This window comes from Hemiscyllium ocellatum, chromosome 5 (assembly GCF_020745735.1).
Source record: "Hemiscyllium ocellatum isolate sHemOce1 chromosome 5, sHemOce1.pat.X.cur, whole genome shotgun sequence".
NCBI lineage: Eukaryota > Metazoa > Chordata > Chondrichthyes > Orectolobiformes > Hemiscylliidae > Hemiscyllium > Hemiscyllium ocellatum.
The window spans coordinates 137,658,000-137,677,117 of NC_083405.1; the positions used below are offsets into that span (position 1 = coordinate 137,658,000).

At 41.9% G+C, this 19,118-nt stretch overlaps 1 protein-coding gene across 1 annotated transcript in view; it reads right to left on the reverse strand.

Annotated features, from left to right (window-relative positions):
* Positions 1–19,118, reverse strand: part of bop1 (BOP1 ribosomal biogenesis factor) — a 164,773-nt gene that overhangs the window by 139,783 nt on the left and 5,872 nt on the right. The window contains exons 2-3 of the mRNA XM_060825243.1: positions 7,472–7,663; positions 3,786–3,920 (exon numbers count right to left, since the gene is read on the reverse strand). Of these exons, the coding sequence (XP_060681226.1) occupies positions 3,786–3,920; positions 7,472–7,663 (327 nt within the window). The remainder of the gene's footprint in view (positions 1–3,785; positions 3,921–7,471; positions 7,664–19,118) is intronic.

Sequence of the window (19,118 nt, forward strand, 5' to 3'; positions counted from 1 at the left end):
TATTTGGTGGCTGCACCAGGTTGACACCTCATTTTCAGATATGCCTGGAACTACTCCTTGCATGTTTTCCTGTGCTCTTCATTGAGCCATCAGAAGTGGATTGCTGTAAAATCCTGGCAGATTAATAAATGCTGCATATTCACTCTTGGTGCTCTTCAACAGAATCAAAGCAATACAGGAAGAAATTAATTCCGTCGCATTAATGCTGGCAGAATTTAACTGACCATTGACTCGACAGGCCGAATAACCTGCTTGCACACTATCACGATACTATGATTTTTGTTTCAGAGCTCCAGTTCTGATGCATTTTCTGCAGTCAACATTTGTCTGATAATCATCTCGTCAAGTGTTTTGGAACATTTGACTGGACTAAAAGGCACTGCATAAAGTTAATCATCAGTTAAAATCCACCACAACATCAGCTGGAAAATTCAAAATCTGTTAAGAAACAGAACTATAATATTAATCGTGGAATCTGTAGAGCAGCACGGTGCCTCAGTAGTTAGCACTGTTGCCTCACAGCATCAGGGACCTGAGTTTGATTCCACCCTCAGATGACTGTTTGGAGTTTGCACATTCTCCCTGTGTATGCGCGAGTTTCCTCTGGGTATTCCCATTTCCTCCCGCAGTCCAAAGATGTGCAGGTTAGGTGGATTGGTCATGGGAAATGCAGCATTACAGGGATAGGATGGTAGGGATGGGATACTCTCTGGGTCAGTGCGGACTTGATGGGCTAAATGGTCAGCTTCCACACTACAGTTCTATGCAACCATTAGATTGTCCAACAAAAACAAGCCTTGGACCAAAGCATAAACTAGCATGGATGGATTTTTAATTACGCAAGTAACATCAAGAGGGAGAAGCAACAGTCCATCTCTACCCATCCCACTTAAACATGCACGGAGGAAAGAGGCATTGGGTGAAGATTGTTGGACAGTAGTGATAATGTCATCAGTCATCTAGAGGTCCAGGCTGACGCTCTGAGACTTGGGTTCAAAGCCATGGAATTTAAATTCCAATAATACATCTATAATTGAAAAAACTACTCTCAGTGAATGTGATCCCAACAACCTTTATTTATTTATTCACAGAATGAGGGCACCACTGGGCCGGCATTTATTGTGCATCCCAGAGGGTATTTAAGAGTCAATCACATTGCCGAGAGTCTGGAATCACACGGAGGCCAGACCAGGCAAAGAATGACTGTTTCCTTCCCTAAAGGACATGTGTAAACCAGATGGGTTTTGTGGTCATGATTAGATTCTTGATTCCAGATTTTTATTGAATTCAAATTCCACCAACTGCTGTGGTAAGATTTGAACCCAAATCCCAGAACATTACCTAGGGCTCTGGATTAACAGGTCAGCCATGATCTCCCAGATTTGTATCCAAAGTCCATTCAGACATTACAACCAATCAACAGTAGACAGACAGGGCCAGGCACATGTACACAAGTTAACATTTGTGGCCTACGTGTACCCCCAAATCTTTCTTACACTGTCTAACTCATTCTTCTTATTGATGATCCTCTTGTTTGAAATGGTAGGGGGGGCCTGGTGGAGTTACAAAGCACTGTTCTTTGTGCTGTAGATTTAAAAAACTTAGAACACGGTTTGTGTGGCTTGGAGACATACAAAAGTCCTTGAAACATCACAAAGTGCCGCTAACTCGTCCAGAGACCGAATAGCTGAGGTCATAGAGTAGTACAGCATGGAAACAGACCCTTCAGTCCAACTTCACTATCGACAGCATTTGAAAAACACTGTAGAAATATATGAAGCTGAAGGTGGCGAGAGGGATAGGTAAAGTGCAGATTACATTTTGGATCATTCTAGCCAAGAAGCAGCAAACAGCATAGGTCAAATGGGATCGTCCTGTGCTATAAACTTCAAAAGGTTCTATGGCTCTCCCTGTATTACAGGCACAAGTACAGTACATCTGAACATTAAATCTCATCATTTACTCATAGCCAAAGAGAAAATCTACAAAGTCACACCATACAAAAGGGGGAAAGTAATTTATAAAACTGTATTAACAATGACAGCTTTTACCTAACATGACAGGCCAGGCTCACTAGTGGGATCAAACCTTTACAAGAATGACACACTAGGTTTGTTAAACTGCAGATCTTTTGACAGCAGCATTTAGCTTCCCAACAGGAATCACAGAGTCTGTTCAAATCATAACCGAAGGTCGGAGGAGGAGACTGGAATTTAACACCAGAAACTAGGCTAAACAGATCCAAAAATGTGCAAACAGCCTCTGCACTGTCAGGGGTCACACCAGCAACATTAGCCCCAAGGAGATTTGTTCCAGAAAGAACACCTAATCCAGTGGTTAACTGCCGACATCAATTCCCACAGGAAGTATACCCAATACAGGAAAGCACACAAATCCTCCCAGGAACTTCAGTAGTGAAACCAGATGTCAGGAGCAAACACCTCACCATTCCAGGATGAAGACGCACAGAGAGTGCACATAGTCACTATTTAGAAACCGCCACAAAAGTAGAGACAAGGGTCAACGTGCAGCCTAAATAAACTAAAAAGCGACAAGAGCAAGCAGCCTCAGGGCAGCTGTGCTGCCAATGGAGGAGAGGTAAGACTCTGCTTGTGAGCAGTCAAGGTGCGGAGTGCAAACTTGTCCCTCTTGAATTCCCTGCTTCAAGTGGAGTTAGCTGCTCATAGAGTCAGAATTCTACAAGTAGCTTCAATGTCCTCAGTATTTATTTGTTGGGGTGGGGGGAGAATTCAACAGGGTTTTCGCTTCCATGACTAGAGCGTGCAGGATTCCTGAGGAGTACCACAAATGTATGAGATGCATGAAGCAGCACACCAGGAAACTAAAACTTTTCGACAACAAGCAGAAGCAGGACATTACCATTTTCTTCTTCAAATGAAGACAGTGGTGGTGGTGTACTGTAGTGTTGATGAGGTTCAGCACAGCAACCTACTGCCTTAATAACTATAGAACAGAGGGGTACAAGTGTCAGCTTAGCTCAGCAGGTGACATCCTTGCCTCCTTCAAAACCAATTTTTTAATTAAATTGTAATTTATGTTTAACATGAGAAACACAGCAATGGCCAAATAGCCATAAACGAAACAACTAAATCCCAACAAATTTGATGATTGATGTTGGCTGAAGGATAATTAGTGGCCAAATACTGGGAGAACGACCAATCTGGCTTTTCACCCCAGTGAGCATCTTAAGATCTTTTTAAGTCCACTAGCAAGGATAGATGACACTCTATTTCACATCCTATTAAAAACAGTTCCTCTGGTCTGAACGTTATGCTCATATTCCTGGAATGGCATTATGAAGCCAGAACCTCCTGACTAATAGACAAACACAGTACCACTGAAACCACAAACATATGATGCCCAAGACTCACCACTTGAACAAGGTATCAGGAATTATTTGTAAATTTCACCTGAAAAGAAAAAATGCTAGAGAATACAGCAGGTCAGACAGCATCCATGGAGATGGAGCAAGCTAACATTTCAAATTTTACCTTATTGGTTCAAGTGTTCAGTCAACAGCACAACTGACAAGGGAGGGCTGGATGCAGCAGAGAGAGAAAGCCATGAACATCCTCCATTGCATATTTTTAAAAAAAGGAACATTTTGCAGTAGCAAGAGATTTAAAGGATTTGTGATGAATATCAATTAGCTTTCAAAAGATTAGCTTTGAACTGAAACCAGCAACTTTGCCCAAGTATTGATCAAACACATCAGCAATCCGAAGGGTTAAATTTGCTGGCAACAGCAAGACCTCTCTCCTTACCTCCTCATCTGAAGTGTCCTCTTCGTACTCATCTGGTGGATGGGTCAGCACAGGCTGCTGCGGGTGGAGACTGCAGTCTAACTCTGCTAACTTTCCATTGTTTTCTTCTTCCTCTTTCGTGGTAACTTCAGGGATCTGAGAGAGAAAGCCACAAACACAACCAAAACAAAATAAGACTAAGGCTGTGCATATGGGTTAAAACTGACAAGCAGTAGATTGTTAATGAAACCACCAAAGTGTCTGGTTCTGTAGACCAGACCAGGCACGGACTGCAGATTTCCTTTCATAAAGGACACGAGTGCACCAGCTGACCTTTTAGTGGCGACGGTGTCGTTATCATCATTACAGAGACGGACCTCCAATTCCAGATTTAAAAAATAAAATTTCAATATCACCAATTGCCGTGGGGTGATTTAATTCCATGCCCCAGAACATGGTAATATCATCACTGCACAATCTTACCCTTAATAAGACTATGGCCAAGTGCAATATTTAGTTCGTTATAGACTTGTGAACAAAAACAAAGCAGGACCAAAAAAACGACCCAGCAGGTACTGTCCTGCAAGCTCTAAGTTGAAGTGTAACAATTTTCCTAACTTCAGAAACTTATAATTGACCAAACGCTTGTTAATTCCGAGTTGTTCCAAATTTGATACAAAGAGTGCATTGGAAATCAAGTCCCACTATCCATGAACCGTTCCAAAAGCCTGTGTGCCTTATTCAAGCAGCAAAAATGGTCAACTTGTTTCTATTTATTACAGTTAACTAGATCAGATTTTGACAAGGAATTTCAGTGAACTCAAAAATAACATTTATGAACAAAATGTTTTCTTACAATAACTGACAAAACTGGTGATCAACTAAGCTATTATGGCTGGGATGAACAAAAGCAAAATGTTACAGCTCTTGTAGGTCAAGGGCTCAACTGGGCATGATTGAATGGGTTAACTTCTCACATTTCCTTTGATTTCCTACCTGACAACATCAGAATGCAGTCAGTATTATTTCAATTTGGGTGGGAGATCTGTCAGTCCATTTGCTTAGACAGAGATAATGTTCAGCTTTCCAAGTTCAGGAGTCAGGAATATTGATTCAGCGAGGAAGCAGTTAGGAACATTATATTTAAAACTTTTAGGATTCAATATACAATGCAAGATACATTTTCAAGATGGCACTGATGCAGGACAGCTTTTTACAGCAGAATTTACTCTTGCATATCTTACAATTGTTCTGATCTTTTAAACTTCAATTCGAAGTCTGTTAAAATGACTAACAAGATTTTCTTCTTCCCCACTGTTATTAGTCTTCTGAATGGACCTCTCCAATATAATACTGACTTCAGTCTTTGTGCACCTTCTCTGCAGCTGTAACATTGTATTCCTCGCTCTGTTCCACTACCCTTATGCACTTTGCATGGTTATGATCTGCCTGTAATGCACACAAACCAAAGCATTTCACTGTACCTTGGTACATGTGACAACAATAAATCAAAATCAAAAGCAAAGTGAGAGTTCCTTTCCTTGAAAGCCTCATCAGAAACTGCCAGTTTCTTCTAACGCTCAGCCTTTGGGAGAGACTAAATTTGCTATTTTTGGTTTGCATGTCCTTTTCACACTCATTGTGTTGCAGCAAAACAGAAAACTCCCAAGACTTTGCTCAGCAATGTTCAGCACAAGAATCCTTCCAAACCCCAGCCTGTATACCTCAAAGTTAAAGTCATTAAAAGGACAACTTTTTTCTCCCCTTTAAAAAGCTGTAGTCCACAAGGTCGGTTGACGTTTGCAAACTGACAATTCCCAGTTTTATTGGGCCTGTGACTTCTTACAAAACTTACCTAGTAAAGCCTTTGCAACTCAAGAGTTGTCTCAATCTTACATTTTTCCAATTCTAAATTTGTGCACACAATGTAATCAAATTCTGAATATTTCATATGCTAATAAGTAGGCAATCTAGTAAGGATAATGATCTTTTAGGACTAAGCATAAAACCCAGGTAACAGAAATAATAGCTATGACTGTTGGGTCATCAGCTTTCTGTTGCTACAGCCTACTCCATTGACAATTATTCCAGGTATTTGAACAACATGTGAGCAGCACAAACCCCACTGCTACTAGAGCATGAACGCTAGGTATTGTGCAGCGAATAAATCAAAGCCTGTCTACCATCCATAAGGCACAAGTAAATTGTGTGATTGAATAATACCGACATGCCTGGTCAAATGCAGCTCCAGCACTATCCAGGATATAACAGCCAGCTTGACTGGCATCTTATTCGTTAACCCAAATGTTCAGTCCCTCTCTCACTTTTACAACATGGCTCCAGTGAATACCATCAGCAAGATGCACTGCAGAATTCTCGAAGTTTCTTCAGGAGCACTGCCCAAATCTACAGCCGTCACCATCCAGAAGGCCAAGAGTGATGCTCCAAGGGAGATCATTTCTAAAATCCCCTTCAAGTCACGTACTATCCTGCTGCTATGTAGAAATTTGTGGCTCAAATCCCAAATCTCCATTTCTGACAGCGGCACAGATGTTACCATGACCAGTCAGACAGCAGGAGCTCTAGGCAGAGATGCACCATCACCTTATTGAGGCAAAGAGTGATGGGATAGCTTGCACTCCAGAAAACTTCTTCAAAAATCTCATCAGTCTCTGTTCTGTTTGGAAGCAAGCAATCAAACATTTGCGATTGCTTCCCAGTTGCAGAATTCTGTCAGAGGGAATCCTGGAATGTTTAAATTCTACCAAGCAGCTGTCTGAACCTATTACAGGGGATCTACAACACTAAGCCATTCATCCTAACTAGTCCATTCCAGTGATTATGCTTCACTTGAATGCTTTTCCACATCTATCATCACAGCTCGCTATTCCCTTCTCCATTAAACACTTGCAGAGTCTCCCATTAAACGCACGGCTGTTATTAGCTTCCTTATGGGAACAAACTACATTTTCACCAATCCTCAGATAAAGGCATTTCTTCGGAATTCACGATTGTATTTCTTGGTGATGATCTTGTTTTGATGTTTTCTTTCTGAAAAGAGAAAGCTATCAAAACTTTTCAGAATTAAAGGCATCTATTAGGTCAACCCTCAGCCCCCTTTTCTGCAAGCTCACATTCTTTTTCAGCTGAGTTAAAACACTTGCATCACAAGTTTTCAGCGTTGAGGAAACTGAACTAGGAAATCTTATAGCAAAGGCAGCTATTCAGTTCATCTGCAACTGTGCTGGATCACTAAAAAGCTATTCAATTAGTTAATTTCTTAAGAGCAGCGAGTGTAAGTATTGGAATGTAATACAGATACACATAACTGTGCAACTTGCTTGAATTCCGATGTCACCAGTAAATGCAAACAGCTTCCGCAGACCTCCGGAGCCTTTTGCTTATTTATTACAGAGGGAATTCTTTTCCCAGAATCTTTAACAAGTCAATAACAGGAGAACTAGGGACAGCAAACCAAAACACCATCCAGTTCAGCATTTTCCAACTTAAAATAACAAAAGAAAAACTACTGGTCTTAACAAAATGAAGGATTAGTGAAAGTGAGGTTTGATGGGTGATATAGAATGAAAATAAATCCCCATCTGCTAAATACAGCCAGTTACAAACAGAAACCAAACATCAGTTGTACATTCAGGACAACAATAATTCCCATGGAGCAAAGAAAATTTGTAGTTATTGAAACTCACCTTAACATCCTGTTTGCTGAACTTCTTCATACTCTTCTCCTCAAGTCCACTGTCATCATCACTTTCTTTATCCTCATCTTCATCATCGCTGCTATCACTCCCTGAATCATCCAGGCCAGAGAAAACGCTTTCTTCACTATCGGTTAGGTCGTCTCCAGCTTCATCAAGTGCTACATTTTCAAAGACGGAAAGCTGCAAAATAAAGATACAGACTCAAAAACCCACAGTAAGTGTTTCAATTTATCTCGAAGATCACCCAAAGCAAAGTTCAAAGCAAGTTTTTCTTTTAATTCACTTATAATGTGGGCATTGTCAGCATTTATTACCCATCCTTAGTTGCCCTCGAGAAGGTGATCGCAAGCTGACTTCTTGAACTGCTGAAAACAAAAAGCGCTGGAAATCACAGCAGATCAGTCAGCATCCACAGGGAGAGAGTGCACGCTAACATTTCAAGTCAAGCTGACTCTTCAGAGCTATCACGAAGTGTGCAGGGAGCAGCATTTTTGCAATTGTCAGCAGGTGGAATACTGGGGGGGGGGGGGAAAAAAAAAAAAAAGTGCTGATAGTGCAGATTAAGTGATCGGAATGTGAGAAGGCCAGAAGAAGGTGTGTCTAACTGCCAAACTGGAAAGAACAGACATTCCATAAGATCATGAAACATAGGAGCAGAAATTAGGCCTTTCAGCCCATTTAGTCTGCTCTGCCATTCAATCATGGCTGATAAGTTTCCCAACCTTGTCCCTGTAACCCTGAATCCTCAAGAACCTACCTACCTCTGTCTTAAATATACAGAATGACCTGGCCACCACAGCCTTCCGTAGCAATGAATTCCATAGATTCCCCACTCTCTAGTTTCTCCTTATCTCCATTCTAAAACATCATGCCTTTACTCAAAGGCTGTGCCCTCAGGGCCTAATTTCTCTTAACAACAGAAACATCTTCCCAACATCTACTCTGTCCAGGTCATTCAGTATTCTCTATGTTTCAATTAGATCCCCCCTCCACCTCCCAAATCTTTCTACACTCCAAGTATAAACCCAGAGTCCTCAAATGTTCCTCATGTGTTAAGCTTTTCATTCCTGAGATCATTCTTGTGAACCTCCTCTGAACATGCTCCAGGGCCAGTACGTCCTTCCTGAGATATGGGGCCCAAAAACGCACACTGTGAGGTTCTCTCCTTGGAATTCTTACACACTTGATGTAACTGCAATATACCAATTTCTATGAACAGCCACAATTTATCTCAGCAAGTACAAGCCTTGGATGATCTTAACACTCTTCCCAGAGGCTTGTGGAGTCATGTCAAGAGATGTCCTCTGAACAAGGGAACCATCCTGCCTTCGTACAGGATCTTACATCACAGTCAGTCATGCACGCAAGACATGGCCTCCGCCACTCCCCCACAGTCACATGCCACCCAAAAATAAGGTAAAATGCTTGGGTCATTCCTCAAATGGGTGTTAAAATGATTGGCTGCTACAAGGTCAGGGTCATGCCTGTGCATGGACCGAAGGTGTTTTGCAAAGTGATCACCCAGTCTGTGTTTGGTTTCTCCAATGTAGAGTAGGCCATTTTGGGGGCAGCCATGGTAGAGTTCTACAGTGGGTTTTTTAGATGGTACACACTGCTGCGAACGAGTATCTGTGATCGAATGAATGGACATTTGTGGATGTGCTGCCAATCAATTGAGCTGGTTTGTCTTGGATTTGTTTTTAATTCATTCATGGGCCAGCATATACTGTCCATTTCTAAGCGTTAAACTTCTTGAGTGTTGTACGACCAGTATTAATTCAGGCAAGAGGAGAGTATTCCATCACATTCCTGACTTGTGCCTTGTAGATGGTGGCCAGGCTTTGGGGAGTCAGGTGAGTTACTCACCACAGTATTCCTAGTCTCTTATCTGCTCTTGTAGCCAATGCATTTACGTGCTAGTCCAGTACAGCTTCTGCTCAATGGTAACCCTTAGGATCCTAACCCTTACTTAGGATTCAAGTAAGACACTGTAAACTCACTTCTTAGGTTAGAATCAGTCTAAACATTATGGCACAGTCAGCAGCACACAAGGGGGCTAACACCTTCAACATATTATCTGGGCTGACACTAATTGTTACAGTTAACCTGAGAATGTAACTTTTAAAATAAGTTTGTCAAGAAAGAAGTGAAACTATCATGGTCACTCTAACAGGTGAGAGACTTAAACAATCAAGGTATTTTTCAGTGTATGCTTTCAGTTACATCACACTGTAAACTTTTGCTATAAATTCTGTGTCTTACAATTGTGTCTTCCACAACCACCTGATGTAGGAGCAGCGCTCCGAAAGCTAGTGCTTCCAGTTAAACCTGTTGGACTATAACCTGGTGTTGTGTGATTTTTATCCTTAGGATGTTGATTGTGGGGGATTCAGTGATGGTCATGTCATCCCGTTTCCCTATCCCCATAACAGTTGAAGCAAACACTCCAGACACAGTATAGCTTTAGCTCCATCTTTATTCCGGGCCCTGGAGGAAGAGAGAACATTCCCCCACGTGCACAGAGACACGAGTTCTCAGTCTCCTCTTGAACAGCAGATTCTTAATTAATTACATAGTCACTTACAGGGAGCAGCTTTCAAATAAGGCAACATCTGTACTGATTGTAACAGTGACCCAATCAGATAGCATCAACAGTAAAGATTAAGCCATCTGGAACTAAAATGCCTGACCTCCAACAATCACAATAATCTTCCTACATGCAAAATGACTCCAACCAGCAGTGAGTTTTTCCCCAATCCCAATGACTCAATTGTTGCTATGGCTCCTTGATGCTACACTTGGTCAAATGCACCCTTCATGCCAAGAGCAGTCACTCTCATCTCTGGAGTTTAATATTTTTGTCCAAAGTTATAATGAGATCGGGAGCCGAGTTGTCCTGATGGAACTGAGCAAGTCCTGCCAAGCAAAAGGATCACCTCAGCAAACTCTATGGATAAGAGCCATTGAACTGCTTTCCCAGTTTTTTTCCCTCTCCTTCCATCAATATTAGCAACTTCTTTCTTGTTACATGCTCACCCGAGTATAAACAGACAGGTAAATGGGAGAATTTTTAAATGCACTTTGATAAAATTTTTAACTTTTGTGGCAATACCAGGAATTGTGGAGCTTGATTTCCAGCATACTACTACAATCAGGAATAATCTGTCAAACCCAGAGACTAAAGGCAAAATAGAACAATGTTGTGAGATTTGGAAGTGTGCGCAAATAAACAGATTTAAAATACATTAGATCATTTAGGGTATAGGTTTGCTCGCTGAGCTGTAGGTTTGATATCCAGACGTTTCATTACCTGACTAGGTAACATCATCAGTGACAACCTCCAAGTGAAGCAAAGCTGTTGTCTCCTGTTTTCTATTTATATCTTTCTCCTGGATGGGGTTCCTGGGGTTTGTGGTGATGTCATTTCCTGTTTGTTTTCTGAGGGGTTGACAGATGGCATCTAGATCTATGTGCTTGTTTATGGCGTTGTGGTTGGAGTGTCAGGCCTCTAGGAATTCTCTGGTATGTCTTTGCTTAGCCTGTCCCAGGATAGATGTGTTGTCCCAGTCGAAATGGTGGTTTTTTTCATCCGTGTGTAGGGCTATGAGGCACAGCCGAACTTCGAAAAACAGAGGAGAACCACCTATACGACGTATTCAAGAAGAACGGATACTCAAAAACACAGTGCGCAGATTCCTCAAGAACAAACCACGACAAGCAGACAAAACACAGCCAGAAACACTAACCACCTTACCATAAATCAAAGAAGTTTCAGAAATGACAGCCAGACTACTGAGACCCCTCGGAATCCTAGTAGCACACAAACCCACCAACACTCTCAAACAAAAACTAAAACTTAAAAGACCCAATACAACCCATGGACAAAACCAACATCATCTACAAAACTCCATGCAAGAACTGCCACAAACACTACGTAGGACAAACAGGAAGAAAGTTAGCCACCAGGATACACGAACACCAGCTAGCCACAAAAAGACACGACCCTCTCTCCCTCGTAGCCCGACACACGGATGAAAAAAAAAACACCATTTTGACTGGGACAACACATCTATCCTGGGACAGGCTAAGCAAAGACATGTCAGAGAATTCCTAGAGGTCTGGCACTCCAAGCACAACGCCATAAACAAGCACATAGATCTAGATGCCATCTATCAACCCCTCAGAAAATGAACAGGAAATGACATCACCACAAACCCCAGGGACCCCATCCAGGGCAAACATATAAACAGAAAGCAGGAGACAACAGCTTCGCTTCACTTGGAGGTCGCCACTGATGATGTTACCTAGCCAGGTAATGAAATGTCTGGATATCAAACTGACAGCTCAGCGAGCAACCTACACCCTAAACCTCAACCTGAGCTACAAACCTTCACAAACCTTGCGACATTAGATCATAAAATCTCTACCGTATGGAAGCAGACTCTTTGGCCCAACAAAGTCCACACCATCCCTTTGAAGAATAACCCAGCTAGACCCATTCCTCTATCCTATTATCCTATATTTATCCCCAAATAATGCATCTAACCTACACCTCCCTGAACACAAAAACAATGGGCAATTTAGCACAGCCAGTTCACCTGACCTGCACATCTTTTGTATTGCGGGAGGAAACCGGAGCACCCACAGGAAATCCATGCAGACACGGGGAGAATGTGCAAACGCCACAGAATGTCACCAGAGGCTGGGATTGAACCTGGATCCCTGGTACTGTAAGGCAGCAGTGCTAATCACTGAGCCACTGTGTTGCCCATTGTACAGTGTGCAACAAATGCAGAAGGAAAATTAGAGGTCTCAAGAATTACAAGTAATCAATTTTGGTAGTTATTGGTAATGTTACTGAAGATTAGGTTGCAAGCTGAAGAAGAAAGGAAAATATTTGAATCTGATATTTAAGGAAGCAAAACATTTCCAAAGGAGGTTGAGTGGCAATAATGATAAACATCAAATAATGTCAACAAGGGACATATTGGATGTCCAAGGCTTTTTTGAAAAATAAGAGACTGATTATAAAAACAGCGGTGTGAGCAGGGTGACGTATTCCACACTTCGGTGAAATTCTAGGAAGAAACCAGAAATTGTAGCCTGCAGACAGAGTCATAGAGATGTACAGCATGGAAACAGACCCTTCGGTCCAACCCATCCATGCCAACCATACATCCCAACCCAATCTAGTCCCACCTGCCAGCACCCGGCCCGTATCCCTCCAAACCCGTCCTATTCATATACCCATCCAAATGCCTCTTAAATGTTGCAATTGTACCAGCCTCCACCACATCCCCTGGCAGCTCATACCACCCTGTGCATGAAAAAGTTGCCCCTTAGGATTCTTTTATATCTTTCCCCTCTCACCCTAAACCTATGCCCTGTAGTTCTGGACTCCCCTATCCCAGGAAAAAGACTTTGTCTATTTACCCTATCCATGCCCCTCATCATTTTGTAAACCTCTATAAGGTCACCCCTCAGCCTCCGACACTCCAGGGAAAACAGCCCCAGCCTGTTCAGACTCTCCCTGTAGCTCAAATCCTCCAACCCTGGCAACATCCTGTAAATCTTTTCTGAACCCTTTCAAGTTTCACAACATCTTTCCGATAGGAAGGAGACCAGAATTGCATGCAATATTCCAACAGTGGCCTAACCAGTGTCCTGTACAGCTGCAACATGACCTACCAATACTCTGACCAATAAAGAAAAGCATACCAAATGCCTTCTTCATTATCCTATCTACCTGCGACTCCACTTTCAAGGAGCTATGAACCTGTACTCCAAGGTCTCTGTTCAGCAACACTCGCTAGGACCTTACCATTAAGCGTATATGTCCTGCTAAGATTTGCTTTTCCAAAATGCAGCACCTTGTATTTATCTGAATTAAATTTCATTTGCCACTTCTCAGCCCATTGGCCCATCTGGTCCAGATCCTGTTGTAATTTGAGGTAACCCTCTTTGCTGTCCACGATACCTCCAATTTTGGTGTCATGTGCAAACTTACTAAGTGTACCTCTTATGCTCGCATCCAAATCATTTATGTAAATGACAAAAAGTAGAGGACCCAGCCCTGATCCTTGTAGCACTCCACTGGTCACAGGCTTCCAGTCTGAAAAACAACCCTCCACCACCACCCTCTGTCTTCTACCTTTGAGCCAGTTCTGTATCCAAATAGCTAGTTCTCCCTGTATTCCATGAGATCTAACCTTGCTAACCAGTCTCCCATGGGGAACCTTGTCGTATGCCTTACTGAAGTCCATATAGATCACATCTACTGCTCTTCTTTGTTACTTCTTCAAAAAACTCAATCGGCATATTAAAACAATAAGTAGAAACAACAAAATGACTGTTCTGAGGGATTAATGGATTGGAATAATGGAAGAAACAAGGAATGGAATGGCTGAAACATGGATAGGAGGAGTGTCTAAGTGGGGATACAAGGGACAGAAGTGCTGCCAGATCTGGTAAGGAGTAATGAAACAGATCAAATAGATCAGTGCAATGTGGATTTGGGAATTGTCATAGTCTATAATAATGCTAAAGATTCAACTTAAGAGTAAAAATTCATACAAAAATTCCAAAAGCATGATTAGGTCATGGCAGATTTCAGAGAAAAAAAAACAAGCAAGCTCATTGTGGCAAGGGGCTTGGATAGATTGGCGCATAAGATTACGCAGCAATGTTTTTCTAAAGAATAGGTACAGTCAATTTTAAAAAAAAGTACTAGGATGCTAAAAAGAACCGTTTAGAGCTTTGCATGAAGGATGAATTTACCACATAGCTGAATGAAGGGGCAAAAATTGGTAGAGGTCACAATGAGTTTCACACGGGACAATTGTGCAAGGAGCTAAATTTGTTGTGAGAGTCAGCCAATACTTTGTATTCAGTTTTCTGAAACGGGTCTTGAACTCTTGCCCTTCTGACTTGGAAGCAAAAGTGCTCCCAACAGAGTCAAGCAGACACTGTGACGCTCATTTCAAGCACACAGTCACATTTTGAAGCAATTGTAGAGTTTAGCCTAAAGTAATTTTTTTCACTACGTGAAGCGTGGCAATAAAACTTCAAGTATCCAAGCAGCAGAAAGACTCTCTTGGCATACATAGAGTAACCCAACACCTTGAAATGCAAACTAGAGGGAAAACACAATTCTCATACTCAGTCTCTTTTCCAGTCAGATGATCATTTGAGCACAATCAAATCAGTCTCTGAAGGTCCCAACAGCCACACCACTCCCCCATAATCACACACAAAATGTTTTATGGCATTCAGACAGACAAAGGAAAAAAAACACACTTGCTACAATAAACAATGGAACTGGCCACTGCAGCTGAACATAAGAGATGCTCTATATCCAAATCCAAGGCCCTCAAACTGAAAGGCATGTCTCTAACAACCAATATCACCTTATACCAATTTTACCAGCATGTTCCACAAATTACAAAAACTTCCACAGATCAATCAATTCAAGTATATCTGGCGTAGAAGCAACCTTACAATTCAGAAGGCCAGCTTGGCAGGCAAAATAGACAATTTTGAATTGAGAGATGCCAACTTCTCTTAGCTTGTGTTGGCATTGAGGAAACAAATGTATCTCAGGAGGAAAAGGTGATCAAAGACAAAATTATATTTGCATAACCCATTTAACAGAAAAGAACCCCCCAGGGTCAAACACCCTGCCAGAAAAGGGAAGGTGAAGGAGCAAGGACTGAAAGCATTCTCTGTAGAGATGGGTTTTGAGAAGATATTTAACAACACAAACTAGAGGTTGGCTAACGTGGTGTCACTATTTAAGAAAGGTGGTTAAGAAAAAGCCAATGAACTACAGAACGGTGAGCCTGACATCAGTGGTGGGCAAGTTGCTGAAGGGAATCCTGAGAGACAGGATTTACACGTACTGGGGAACCTTGATTATCCTAATGAAATAGGCAGGCACTATTTCATTCGAATAATTGATTACTCGGTTAATCAATTCAACACCTTTCCTCTGGAACTCGAACTTCTGTATTAAAGTCTGCTCCCCGTTCAGACTAGGCAGCAGCAGCACACTGCGCGTGAGCTTCCGCCTGCCTCCCAACCCCGTCCAACACTGCTGTACAGGGCAATGTTGGAGAGATTATCTGGGGAATTGGGGGAATAGGATACACCCTTGTGTAGAACTCCAGGAAAAGTGTGTGTGCGCGCGCGCGTTTTTGGGGTGGGGGGGGGGGGGCCATAGGACTGTTCTCGACAGCACTTTTAACCACACAGAAGATGCAGTCAGTGTTGGACACGTCTTTGATGTCATGTTTCTGTTGGGACCTCAAGATCTCCTTCGGATAATCCGATTTTCAGATAATCAAGGCTCCTCTATACTTGGAAAGGCAAGCAGCACAGTGGCACAGTGGTTAGCACTGCTGCCTCACAGCGCCAGAGACCCGGGTTCAATTCCCACCTCAGGCGACTGACTGTATGAAGTTTGCACATTTTCCCCATGTCTGCGTGGGTTTCCTCCGGGTGCTCCGGTTTCCTCCCACAGTCCAAAGATGTACAGGTCAGGTGAATTGGCCATGTTAAATTGCCCATAGTGTTGGGTAAAGGGGTAAATGTAGAGGAATGGGTGGGTTGAGCTTCGACGGGTTGGTGTGGACTTGTTGGGCCGAAGGGCCTGTTTCCACACTGTAGGTAATCTAATCTAATCTAAATCTAGGGATAGTCAACACAGTTTCAGGCATGATTTTGCACGCACAACTAACTTGGCTGAGTTTTTTGAAGAACTAACAAAGAGGATTGATGAGGGCAGAGCAGTGAACATGATCTATATGGACTTTAGTAAGGCATTTGACAAAATTCCTCATTGTAGACTGGCTAGTAAGGTTAGATCGCAAAATACAGGGAGACCCATTTGTACCCATTTGGTTACAGAACGGTGGAGGAGGGGGGTTGCTTTTCAGACCAGAGGTCTGTGACCAGTGACATGCCACAAGGATCAGTGCTGGGTCCACTGCTTTTCATCATTTATATAAATGATTTGGATGTGAACATAGGAGGTATGGTTAGTAAGTTTACAGAGGACACCAAAATTGGTCTTTTAAAGGACAGCAAAAGAGGATACCTCAGTACAAAGGGAAGTTGACCAGATGGGCCAATGGGCTGAGGAGCAGCAGATGTAGTTTAATTTAGATAAATGCGAGGTGCTGAATTTGGAAAGGAAAGTCAGGGCAGGATTTATGCATTTAATGGCAAGGTCTGGTGCTGAACAAAGACACCTTGGAGTGCAGGTTCATTATTCCTTTCATTATTCACAGAAAGATAGGATAATGAAGGCGGCATTTGGTATGCTTGCTTTTATTTATCAGAGTATTGAGTCCAAGAATTGGGAAATCATGTTGTGGCTATACAGGACATTGGTTAGGCCACTGTTGGAATACTGTGTGCAAATCTGGTCTCTCTCCTACTGGAAGGATGTTGTGAAACTTCAGAAAAGATTTACAAAGATATTGTCAGGGTTGGAGGATTTGACCGAGAGGGAGAGGCTGAAAAGGCTGGGGCTGTTTTCCCTCAAGCGACAGAGGCTCAGGGGTGACTTTATAGATGTTTATAAAATCATCAGGGGGATGGATAGGGTAAATAGACAAGGTCTTTTCCCTGGGTTGGGGGAAATCCAGAACTAGAGGGCATAGATTTAGGTTGAGAGGGGAAAAGTTTAAAAATGGACCTAAGGGGCAACATTTTCACTCAGTGGGTCAAGTGCTGGCAAACGGGATTAGATTAATTTAGATAATTAGTCAACAGGACTAGTTGGACGGAAAGGTCTGTTTCTGTGCTTTACACATCTATGACTCTATGACAGATTTCAGAATATTTGGCACTTTATCCTTCTCTTGTTTTCATGAACAACCATCACTCACTAGAGTTCATTTTGAAAAAAAAAGTAAATCTCTTCCAAGAGAGAAATATGATTCTTATCCTTAACGTAAAGAAAGTGTGTGCACGCGCCTGTGTTTTGTGTTATTTAGGAAGGTATAGATTTATGTGCTGACCAATGCTGCATTTTCATTGAATAGGCTCCCTTTTATAATAAATCATGATTATTAAAAGAAACCTGGTTGATGGAACTTTTCATTCCAAGTCTAATATCGAGAAAGAACGCAATTGGCTATATCAGGACTTGGATAAAGTTTTGTTTTAAAAATGTAGTAAATTGCCCCCCTTTCTGAAAGGAAGAGGGGCAAAAACCAGGTTACTGTAGGCTAATTAGCCTAACATCTATTCTTGAATTGATGTTGGAAACAATTATTAAGGAATTATTAGCAGAAGGACCATTTGGAAAATCATAATCCAATCAAGCAAAGTCAACATGACTTCATATAAAATTATGAATGAAAGAGAAGTTAGAATAAGGGAGGTTGTTTCCATTTGTGGGTCAAACTAAAATTAGTGAGCATAGTCTCAAAATAAGGGGGAGCAGATTTAGGACAGAGATGAGGAGGAACTTGTTCTGAAGAAGTGTAGAAGGTACGAGCAGGTAGGGAAAGAATTAAGTTTTGGGTGGCATGACAAAGGCTCAGCTAGCATACTTTGACCAGGTAAGAACTTGCAGTAAACAATGAGGTGCTAGAGGCAAAGGTTGTGAGTTAACGAGATAAAAAGCATCCATTGTGTCATGCCAGTAAACAAGGTTAAGAACATCCACTGTATAATGCCAGATGGCCTAATTTTTACTGTTGATGCTCACTGATTGTAATGGTCACCCAATCAAGATAGATGTTACCTTATTTGGATGCTGTCCCCTGTACGTGACTATATAATTCCTTAAGAATCTGCTGTTCAAGAGAAGACTGAGAACTCATGTCTGTGCACATGGACGATTGTTCTCTCTCTCTCCAGGGCCCGGAGTAAAGATGGAGGAGCTAAAGCCATACTGTGTCTCAATGTTTACTTCAACTGATATAGGGATAGGGAAACAGAATGACAGTTCACTAAGGGGTTGTGAATCTGTGGAATTTCCTGTGCAGTGAAGCAGTTAAGGCTACCTCATGAAATGTTTTTAAGGCAAAGGTAAATAGATTTTTGAACAGTAAAGGAAATAAAGGTTATGGTGAGCAGGCAGGTAAGAGGATCTTAGCCCACAAAAAGATCTGCCATGACCTTACAGAATGGCAGCGCAGGCTCAAGGGGTCAGATGACCTACTCCTGCTTCTACTTATGTTCTCACGCTCGTGGAAAGGAAGTCATGTCTCACTAATTTATTAGAGCTTTTTAGAGGAATTCATAACTGGAGTGGAACCAGTCGATATGCTGTATTGAGATTTCCAGAAGGCCTTTGGTTAAGTACCTCAAAGATTAAGCTATAAAAGTTCACAGTGTTGGAGGTATGGATAGAGGGTGGCCTAATGCGTAGGGAACAGCAAATGGGGAGAAGGTTTCTTTTTCAGCTGGACAACCTGTGACCTATGCAGTTCCAAAGGGATAAATGCTGGGACTGCAACTGTTAGCAATATACCCTGTACAGTAATGACTTGAAGGAAGTAAGCAAATGCACTGCAGCCAAATTGGCAACAATATAAAAAGAGGTGGAAAGGAAAGTTGCAAGAGAGAGACATACAGTTTACAGAGAGATATTGATAGATTAATTTGTCAAAAGTGGACAAAT